The sequence below is a fragment of the Priapulus caudatus genome, unplaced genomic scaffold, assembly GCF_000485595.1.
Source record: "Priapulus caudatus unplaced genomic scaffold, Priapulus_caudatus-5.0.1 Scaffold5, whole genome shotgun sequence".
Classification (NCBI taxonomy): domain Eukaryota; kingdom Metazoa; phylum Priapulida; class Priapulimorpha; order Priapulimorphida; family Priapulidae; genus Priapulus; species Priapulus caudatus.
The window spans coordinates 548,596-558,669 of NW_014577066.1; the positions used below are offsets into that span (position 1 = coordinate 548,596).

Below are 10,074 nucleotides of genomic sequence, written 5' to 3' on the forward strand. Positions count from 1 at the left end.
GCTTCGACATCCCAACTCGTTTTCGGATTACCCCCCCACGTCCCGAATATCGTGACCGTACGTCGAGCCGTTTAGATTTGTGCCCAACTGTTGACGGACGGACGCACGGACGGACGGACGGACGATCATGCGATTCTACAAGCTGCATCTGACTATGTCAGATGAGCTAAAAACAATGCCTAGTAAAGCATTTTATGTTGACATTTTCGCTTGCATGCGTGTACAACCATGTACGAACTGGCTGTCGTTGATTGAACTGCAACAATATCCATGGGAGCATGGTTATCACGCACGGACAGACAGGCCAATTAGGCTAGAAAGAGCTGCATATACTTATAAAGTAAGACAGATAGAGCATGATGCAATATATTTTTCCTAGTATAATTTCAATGTGGTCGAAAACATGAATATATATGTTGCACGAATGTTAAATATTGTCGGAGATGACTGATTGGCCTTCAAACTTCACACGTCTAGTGTCTGTAAAACAACTGAATCAATCCATGCAGCATTAAAACCGTGCATAAAATATGCATTACCACAGCCTTTCTTACATGGATGGTATATGTGTATTGCCTGTGTTGGTGGCACACCTTCTCTAAGCACTTACCCTTAAGTGTAGGAACCCATGGTGGTGCTGGTTTGTACGACTTTGGAACAAAGAAGTCATCTTTTACAACAGCATTTCCCTTTGTGCTACTCGGTATAGGTGGTAGCACCTGCAATATGTGATCCTATTAGAAATACCTAGTATGCAAGTGCATATGAATAAACACATTTCTGGCAAGTTATACACTTTATTCCACCCATCAACATTAACAAATCATTCAAAACTTTAACGAAGCTGAACAATTTCAGCTACATCACAGACAGCACTTTTATGCTGGTCATACTCAGTTGCTATGTCTTTCACATGTCAAGTCGATTATAACAATGTCGCAAAGATCTCAGCGCATCTGTAATTGCCTAATATTTCCAGCAGTAACTTTACCAAGACCGTGACACCAGAAATATTATGAAATTTCTCCTGCAAAGAACTGCTGTTACGAGCATTGGGCTTACGAAGATTTACCATGACCGCAACATAACAAAAACTCTGTGCGAAACCTCGTACGGTCAAGTTAAACGTGGGATGCGTACCTTGGTGTCATAGTACACGGCCGCTACACGGCCACATTAAGCCAGGGTAATAAATGTAAATTAAATATTAATTAAATAAATTAATAAAGTAAGCAGGGGTGGGGGTAGTGGAAACGCGTACCTCCGTATAACGGAAAACGGCGGCGGTTCCCTGCACGGCCTTGATCGCGAGCGGAAGGTCGGTGAGCGAGCGCAGGGTCTTGGTGAGCGCGTCTAGGCTGCGCACAATGGCGACGTTCGCCTCCTCGCCCGCGCCGTAGACGGGCGCCGCGACTGCGCGACCGCGGCACGGCACCGCCAGCAGCGCGTCCAGACAGTCAGGCCGGTAGACGACGAAGGACGCATCGACGCCAAAGTGCCTTCGGGGGAAGGAGATGTAGGAGATTTATTAATACCAATCCTAGCCATGCTCGCACATAAAGTGATTATATCTGGTGTATTTCTAGCTTAGACCATAGAAAGCTTTGAGCAAAACTCATTTCCAAGTTAAGGTACATGTATGAATAGAGAACACCTTCATTATTTAATTATCTACCACCTTATCGAACATGTCTGAGAGACGGAGGGTGACCACCGTGCACTCACAATTATGTTAATGTTATGCACAGATAATATAACATTAGGAATGACGGTGAAAGGCAACAACCATTCACTTCGAAAAACTCATTAATTCGCGACACTCTTCTCTGAATTGCCTCTCAACAAACCTCTGCAGGAGATGTGTTACGATGCACCGGCATACAACGCGCTTCTCTGCGATGGTGCTGCCGGGCCAGACCACAGCCTCGCAGATTCTGCCGTCTTGGAAACGTCGCAGCTCCGACTTGTCTCCCCAAAACTGGCGGAACTCCTCTGCCTGCGAAAAAATGACGAATGAAATTTCCATGCGTATAAGTGGGAGTTTTTTCCCCCCAACTTAAACGGGTTCCGATTTACTGCAGAATTTTTCCACTGCTATTATATCAAATATTATAATAAAATATAATATAATATTATTCATTATAATATATACTATTTATTTACATGATCAATGTATATTACACAGATACTATTTATTAATTGCTTATTAGTACTGTAGAGACATCAATGGGAACTAAACATGGATAGCGCTTGCGGGCCAGTGGTGGTTGGATCACGTCTATTGAGCTACGATTAATCTTGTGTAAAATAAATACCTGGACCAGCTCAATGTCGCGGAAATTCACTGCACCACCTACCTATAGATTTGACTAGCTTATTGTTTGTTAACGGAATGAAACTGTAAAACTGCCCCGGCCAACCGTACGAACGTTTAGAGCAGTGGTTCTCAACCTTTTTTGAGTCATGGACCCTTTTGAGAATCTGGTGAAAGCTACGGACCCCTCTCCAGAAAAAATGCACATAAGCACATAAACACGAAATTTGTATGTGCCTGCTTCACGGTCCCCCTGAAGCCCATCCACGGACCCCTCTCCACAGACCATAGGTTAAGAACCCCTGGTTTAGAGTAACGCGCAACTACTTCAACGACGACGGTGTCACTCACCTCTGCAGTGTTGGCGTCGGGACCACGCAGCACCTGACTAGAGGACGACTCCTGGTTCAACAGCAGTCCAAACACGAGTGGCGTGCGAATGTGCGCTGGTGATGGGGGCTCCTCATCCACTCCCCACTACAGCACAGTTATAATGTCTTATCTATAATAACTATATATATTACATCAGAAGTACATAATTAACTGCTACTGTGGATTACGTGTAATTAACCGTGCAATTACTGCACGTTAATAATTTTCATTCACTATTACATTAATTTATTGTACATAAACCAATCTATTTTGTGTGTATCGTTAATTATACATTGTAACAGCTATAACGTACGACGATTAGCGAAGCAAATATTCCAACAAAAGAACACATAACAATGACAAACTCACGAGCATACTATGCATGACTAGATGGTAAGTATCTCGCTAAGTTTGATGTAACTTGCTTGCTGACCGATGGCTTCTTGCATATCTTGCCAAATATTTGAGTTCACTACAATTTCTAAACATTCACCTGCTCCGGCTGCCTTCGTTCCACATCCAGCAAGTTCACACGTTTGCCAAGACCTTGTTTCAAAATGTTGCAAACAGATGGCAGCACGGTCGATACCTGATCACCACAATGGTCCACCAACTTGCCTATGGGCCCGTCTGCTTTAACGACCAGGCGAGAGACATCCGTCAACCTGTTAAATTTTGAAGTAAAATTTGTCTATTTTTAGCCCAAAACACGCACTCATACACAAAGATATGCACGCACGCATGCACACACAACTGCAGAATGCTTTAGATGAAAGTGAATAACATGAATGATATAAATATTCGCATCATGAACACTTACATGAAAATATGGTCAAATTTCTGGGTGAAGGCCATTTTTCGCATGAACAGGGCTTCGAACCCATCGACAGAGCAGTCGTTGAGATGGTCTATGGAGAGTCTTGCCTCATGCTTTACCTATGGCAACAAGATCAGAAGAGTCGTAAATTTAAACGTAAGAAATTCAAAGAATTCGTTTGAACTTTATAGCAAAAATCTCGAGACATGGGAAGCAAAAATTGTGGGGACCAAAAGCAGCAACCATGCCAACACTGGTGAAACGCAAAACGCATGTATCGCTTCTCGCAACTACAATTTATTATAACCTCGTTACAACATGTTAGCAGCTCACCCTGTCGTACGTGACCACATCTACGTTTGCACAGAGATTTATGCATCCCGATGTGTCCAAAAACACAACGTCATACGCATCATGGAACTCGCATAGATTTGCTGTTGGGCATAGACTAGCACCATCTTTTGTCCAGTTAGAATCCACTGCGGATACACAGAAACAGCACAGTGACGTAAGGCGCAACATTTTAACGAGTAGTGCCGCGTATTGACGAAACCCTTCGAAATAATGTAGCATTAGCACTTTCCATTTAAGTATTACAATACATTATTAAATTAATTAAAGCACTGCACAAACCAATTGTAACACTAGTCTTAACAGTCCACACTGACAGTGAGAGGTGGAGCGAAGAGAAGGTGAACAGACAAATATAGCAAGTAAATCAGAAGGGGTGAACAGACAAGTAGAGCAAGTAGAGAAGAGGAGGTGAACAGACAAATAGAGCAAGTAAAGCTGGGTTTACAATACCGACTTTATGTTGGCGAATTGGCGAGTTGGACCAATTTCACAATTCGGCAACTCCGAGTTGGCGAAAATACAACATGTTCTAACTCCCAACTAGTTGCTATCAATCGGTTGGTCGCGCAACTTTTGCGTTTACACTGCCGATTGTCGGTTGTGTAGTTGGGAAGTTGGTCCAATTCGCCAATTCGCCAACATAGTCGGTAGTGTAAACTCAGCTTAAAGCAAGGAGTTGACAGACAAGTAAAGCAACAACAGCGGAGGAGGAGGAGGAGGAAGACGAGGAGGAGGAGGAGGAGGAGGAAGAGGAGAAAGAGGAGGAAGAGGAGGAGGCGGATGAAGAGGAGGAAGAGGAGGAGGACGAGGAGGAGGAGGAAGAGGAGTAGAAGGAGGAGAAGGAGGACGAGGAGGACGAGGACGAGGACGAGGAGGAGGAGGAGAAGGAGGAGGACGAGGAGGACGAGGACGAGGACGAGGAGGAGGAGGAGGAGGAGGAGGAGAAAGAGGAGGACGAGGAGGAGGACAAGGAGGAGAAGGAGGAGGAGGAGGAGGAGAACGAGGAGGAGAAGGAGGAAGAGGAGGAAGAGGAGGAAGAGGAGGAGAAACTCACCGAGAGCTGTGAGCAGCACACGCAGCACCTGGTAGCTGTTCATCGAGCGGTTGATCTTACGCTGCGCGAGCAGATGCACGCCGAACATCGACATGATGAAGCCAGTGAAGCCAGCACGAGCCTGAAGCACAGCCGCCACAACCGCGCGCACACATGAACTCACAACCAACACACATCCAAACCACCTCTGCACCACGCAGTCACATCATACAGACATGGATCGGGACACATCCGAACCACTTTAAAGCGATCCCACCAATCCATAGTTCTAGCTCTTATGTAGCTTCTAGCATAGTTTGTCAGCTTCTATGGCTTGGAATGGCGACTATAACTTTAACTACTAATCTATTAATTGATATGCCATATACATAATATATATATATATATATATATATATATATATATATAATAGTACATTGAACTTGTGCCATAATACAATAAACTTGTACAATAGCCTAATCACTTTATCACGAATAGGACCAGTAAGCTTGGACTCGATTTATGCTTAAGTAAGTAGTTCAGGTATCATTAATATTGCAGTATAATAATTTTTCCCCATTTCTTCACAACCTCAGCTTGGGTTGTTCAGAATTTTCACTAATCAGGAACTGGCCTGGTCCCAATCTTTATGGATTAGTGAGATCCAACTTGTATATATCACACACTAACGAGACACGCAAACAATTCTAACTGCCTCTATACCAGAGTCATAACACTTCACATCATCCATAACCACTGTGATGTGCTAAGCTCGTTGATTGCACGAGGGGGAATATAGGTCTAACTAAGTCTGAACAATTGCGATAGCAACTCAATACCATTGCCATAGACAACTATCGTGAACAATGACACAAATTTGTTCTGCAAATAGAATATCTAAAGAAATCAGACTGGCTGCCGTAGCAGTGTTAGCAACCCCACATTGCCACATCACTGCAAAGAGTGGAGCGGCTCTTTTCGACGAATAGACTGCGCCCGACCTTACGAGCAATGTCACGGCGGCGCATCGACGCACGTGACCAGCGAGGAGGGGCTTACCTGGTCAAGGTCACGCTGTCGCAGCCACACCTTCAGCAGCAGTATGGCGTCGCGGAGACCGGGGAACGTCGCGACGGCATCGCGCAGACGCTCGCTGTTCGCGCGTGCCGTTGCGTCTGCCAGCACGAGGTTGTTATAGCGCGGCGTCGCCTCGTCGTCCCAGCTCCCGACCGCCGACACTGTGCATTCACAACACCACGTCGCTTTAACAACGCTCACCTAACTCTGTGAATGACCAACTACAGACACCCGAGCCAACCCTTCACACCACCAGCAACAATGATGGCGAAACGTGGACACAATATAATGCATAATGCACCGTGGGAAAAAATGGTACAAATGCCGCCTTTTTTACATTAAAGGAATACTTTACTCTAGAATTTGAGAGTATATTATGATAGTAGATTTATAAATAATAGCACATACCTATAAATATCTACAATTACGCATTCACGTTTGTCATAAAACAACATTAAATTTCGAAATCTTCATTTTTGGGCGCTGACATGACACCCGCGATCGTGCTGCCACCCTAAAAAAGTTGCGCATTTGCCAATATATTGTGCACGTTACAGACCGAGGGCTAATCACAAAAGTGCAATTATATTTATACCTAAATGCTATTTAACCGAACGATATTCATTTTAAGAGAAATTTATCCATATTATAACTGAAACTATATATCGTTTATAAGATATTGCAATCCTTCTGCTTCGAAATTAATAAATAAGAAACACCCTCGTTCTGTAGTCCTTGGCTTAAAAGTTAATTTGCACAACTTTTCAGATCGTGCGCTTTGAGTGGAGCCACCATCGTTGTAATCAAACTGTAGATGTTAGTTTTAAAACATTAAAAAAAATATATTTCTAATGGTGATTGAACCATGAAATTTTTAATGTAGCGTAATTTTAACCGAAATCAACTGAAAATAACCCTAGAACCTAGAGTCAAGTATTCCTTTAATAAGTGCAGCTTCGTTATGGGATAAACGAATGTGTATTTCAGGAAGGTCATTATACAAGAGAAATTATCAACTGGATTTCGTGGATGCTCCAAAGAAAGCCAAAATGGTTTACCTTCTTCCTCATTAGATGGTTTGTACCAGCTGCTCCTGATGTTATTCTTAGATGGCATGAATCGTGACATTTTGTAGTAGCCATCGGGGATGGTTGTGTGAAGTCGCACTGTGCAGTGATGACCAACCTTTCCTAATGTCAGGGGAAAAATCTGCTTCTGTTAAATGTTCAAGGTATTTAGACATTGAATACAGAAATGCAGCAGAATAAAATTAACCTTTTAATACAGGCTACCATAACTGATTGTATTTGGAAAATATTGAAGACAACATGACATTGTTTTTTTAAGACATTCGCATCGAGCATCTTGTTCATAGATTTAATAAATTTTTCATAACAATGACTCTCGCCAAACTATATAATCTAAATTATGTAAGAACCTTCTGGTGTTATTATCAGAACAGGCTTCATGTGGTTGCCATGGTGATAGGTAAACATCAACTTCTTCACCAGCGACCTCTTTTCTAATAGCTTCGAAGCAATAAATGCCAAGTAAAGCGCCCTCTTGCGAAGGTAACGGTGATTCAGAAAGTCCTTTTCTTGTAAACACTCCTAAAAACAGCCATAAAAATGAGATTTTTTTTCAAACATTGGTCCAGGCATATATTGTAATATTTTAAAACCTAGCAAACTTTTGAATCATTTCCAATCTTTAGAAAAATTGTCGTGGGCATTGAAGGAGTTACCAGTTTGTCAAATCTTTACGTAGGTTAACATTATGTTCTATAAAAAGTAGTTTAGTGGGAATTTGGCTTAAAAGGGTAGGCAGCCAGAGCAGGCTATGGAGGTACAGAACTTGTATCTTGTATGGAGGTTGCTACAAGAGAGCCTGTAGATGGCTGAATAAAAAAGTGACAGGACTAGTTTTAGGTGTACAGGTTAATTTATTGATTAGTACGATTGTACATTACATGATGTAGAGTAGCAGAATGTATTAAACGTCATGCACTCACTTTTGGTATCTCCACAGCCAAGTCCACATGTATGTCAGGCATGCAGCAGAGATCCATAGGGAAGCCACCAACCACATCAATATTCTCCGGTTTTACAAATTGAAATTTTCCTTTTACGTTGTAAGGTTTCTGGATGATTGGTATGTGGATGCCTTGTTTTGTTAGCCATGCTTGATCTGTAATCTGAATGTACATTACACCACAGCTGAACATGATGAGGTTTTATAACTACTTAGACCAGGGTATCAGCATGCATTCTGCAGACTATGGCAGAAATTTCATTCTCACATGATTGGATAAAGTGGGAGATGTAACTTCTATCACGACTGTGATACACATTGATTTCATAACAAACAGTGATAAAATGATTTTCTTACACTCCCTTCTCAACATGACCTGGTGACATATATGATGATTTTTAATGTATAAATACCTCATGTGATTTACTATTGGGCAGTTTCGTCAGAGCATCCTTTAACTGCACCAAGTATTCTTCAGTCGCCTTTTTCCATTTGCTCTTCAGACAAACCTCTGAAATGAGCTCAGTTATCTGCAGATAAAAAAGACAGGATAATAAACTGATCCATATTACATAATTGATAAGCAAAAAAATAATTACAAGCTAGTATTACATATTTTCAATGGCAGTTAATATGTACCATGAATGAACTGCTCAGAGTTATAAACAAGGTAGAATAGTTATTGCCAGCAAAAAGTTATTGGATGCATGGTGACTATAGATTTTTATATTAAGTATTAAGTCCTACTTTATAAAAACCATAAAAAGACAAGACTAGTACTGCTTTTATATTTACAATGACATATAGTATTAGGGGGTTATAATTGGCATAATCTACAGGAATAGGTACTAACTATTCCAAACATGAACATAAAACTATAATATTTGTCTATCCTTACACTGTTTAGTAAAATCTTTTTAAATTTAAATGCTCTATACTATTACCTGTAGCTTAAACAAATTTGAATGAAAATGATTTTCTGTTTCTTTGAGTTGATTCAACTCATTACCGCTTGGCGGTTTGTATAGCTTTGGATTAGACTTGGAGATGCGAGCTTTTTTCTTAGACTGTAGTTCTGATGAGTCATTCTTCCGTTTCATCACTTGGTGGATCGCGCTTTCAGCCTGTAGTTGAGTTTCATCTTCACTCTCCTCAGAAAAACTGGTGCCAACACCTGCTCCGTCATCCATTTCACCTAGCATGTCAACCTATTAAAAGTAAACAAAACAACAAAAAACTACTAGACCATGCACACTCAAGAATATCATTACATCAGGAGTAGATAATAGAAGATCTTCTATTATCTACTCCTGATTACATGGATAAGATGATTTTCAGCTAACGCAGAGAGGGTCTATGTCCCCCAGGGTACTGCCGGAACGTACCCTGGTAGGCTGGTACTATCTAATATGCCGGACCGTACCTCGCCTACTCCACTAACGAGTCTAGGGAGTCGCCTACGCCTACCTCCTTAACCCTAACCATATCAGATAGTTACCAGGGTACGTTCCGGTATATCGGACGGGTCGTAGGATGGGTTGCGTCAGCAGGTGAAACGATTGCACCAGCGAACGAAATCTGCGGAGGGTTTTGACAACGCATGCAAAACAACGGCACGTAGGGGGGCGGGGCCAGCTAGGTATATAAAGCGCGCCGAATCGCAGAGCAAGAGCGTTATTTTTCAGGTCTAGGTAGGAAGAAGAAGAAGAAGAAGAAGAAGAAGAAGAAGAAGAAGAAGAAGAAGAAGAAGAAGAAGAAGAGGAAGAAAAGAAAGCCTTTTAGGTCTCGAGGAGAGAGATAACAGAGGGAATAGCAAGCCGGGTTTTCAGGTAGGTGAAAACCTAGGGAACAACGGCAAGAGAGCGGCGAATAAAACGGCAGTCGAGAAGAACGGGATTTCAGCTAGGTAAGCCATGGGACGAACTACCGAGGGAGAGACCCGTCGGAGGCTGCCTAGGTCTACGCGAACGAGGAGCGACCGTGAGAGGGGCACGAGACCGGCGACTGGCGTTAATTCTTCAGTATTACTATTATCTAGTGTGGTTATAGGTCGCGACTGCATATACGAATTGCAGC

At 42.3% G+C, this 10,074-nt stretch overlaps 1 protein-coding gene across 1 annotated transcript in view; it reads right to left on the bottom strand.

Annotated features, from left to right (window-relative positions):
- Nucleotides 1–9,205, bottom strand: part of LOC106804644 (nucleolar protein 6-like) — a 15,631-nt gene extending 6,426 nt beyond the window's left edge. The window contains exons 1-14 of the mRNA XM_014805915.1: nucleotides 8,943–9,205; nucleotides 8,412–8,528; nucleotides 7,979–8,161; nucleotides 7,406–7,577; nucleotides 7,026–7,157; nucleotides 5,950–6,128; nucleotides 4,912–5,032; nucleotides 3,837–3,982; nucleotides 3,507–3,622; nucleotides 3,180–3,351; nucleotides 2,666–2,791; nucleotides 1,848–1,996; nucleotides 1,262–1,499; nucleotides 594–719 (exon numbers count right to left, since the gene is read on the bottom strand). Coding sequence (XP_014661401.1) covers nucleotides 594–719; nucleotides 1,262–1,499; nucleotides 1,848–1,996; nucleotides 2,666–2,791; nucleotides 3,180–3,351; nucleotides 3,507–3,622; nucleotides 3,837–3,982; nucleotides 4,912–5,032; nucleotides 5,950–6,128; nucleotides 7,026–7,157; nucleotides 7,406–7,577; nucleotides 7,979–8,161; nucleotides 8,412–8,528; nucleotides 8,943–9,200 — 2,235 coding nt within the window. The 5' untranslated portion in view covers nucleotides 9,201–9,205. The remainder of the gene's footprint in view (nucleotides 1–593; nucleotides 720–1,261; nucleotides 1,500–1,847; nucleotides 1,997–2,665; nucleotides 2,792–3,179; nucleotides 3,352–3,506; nucleotides 3,623–3,836; nucleotides 3,983–4,911; nucleotides 5,033–5,949; nucleotides 6,129–7,025; nucleotides 7,158–7,405; nucleotides 7,578–7,978; nucleotides 8,162–8,411; nucleotides 8,529–8,942) is intronic.
- Between the last annotated feature and the right edge of the window lie 869 nt (nucleotides 9,206–10,074).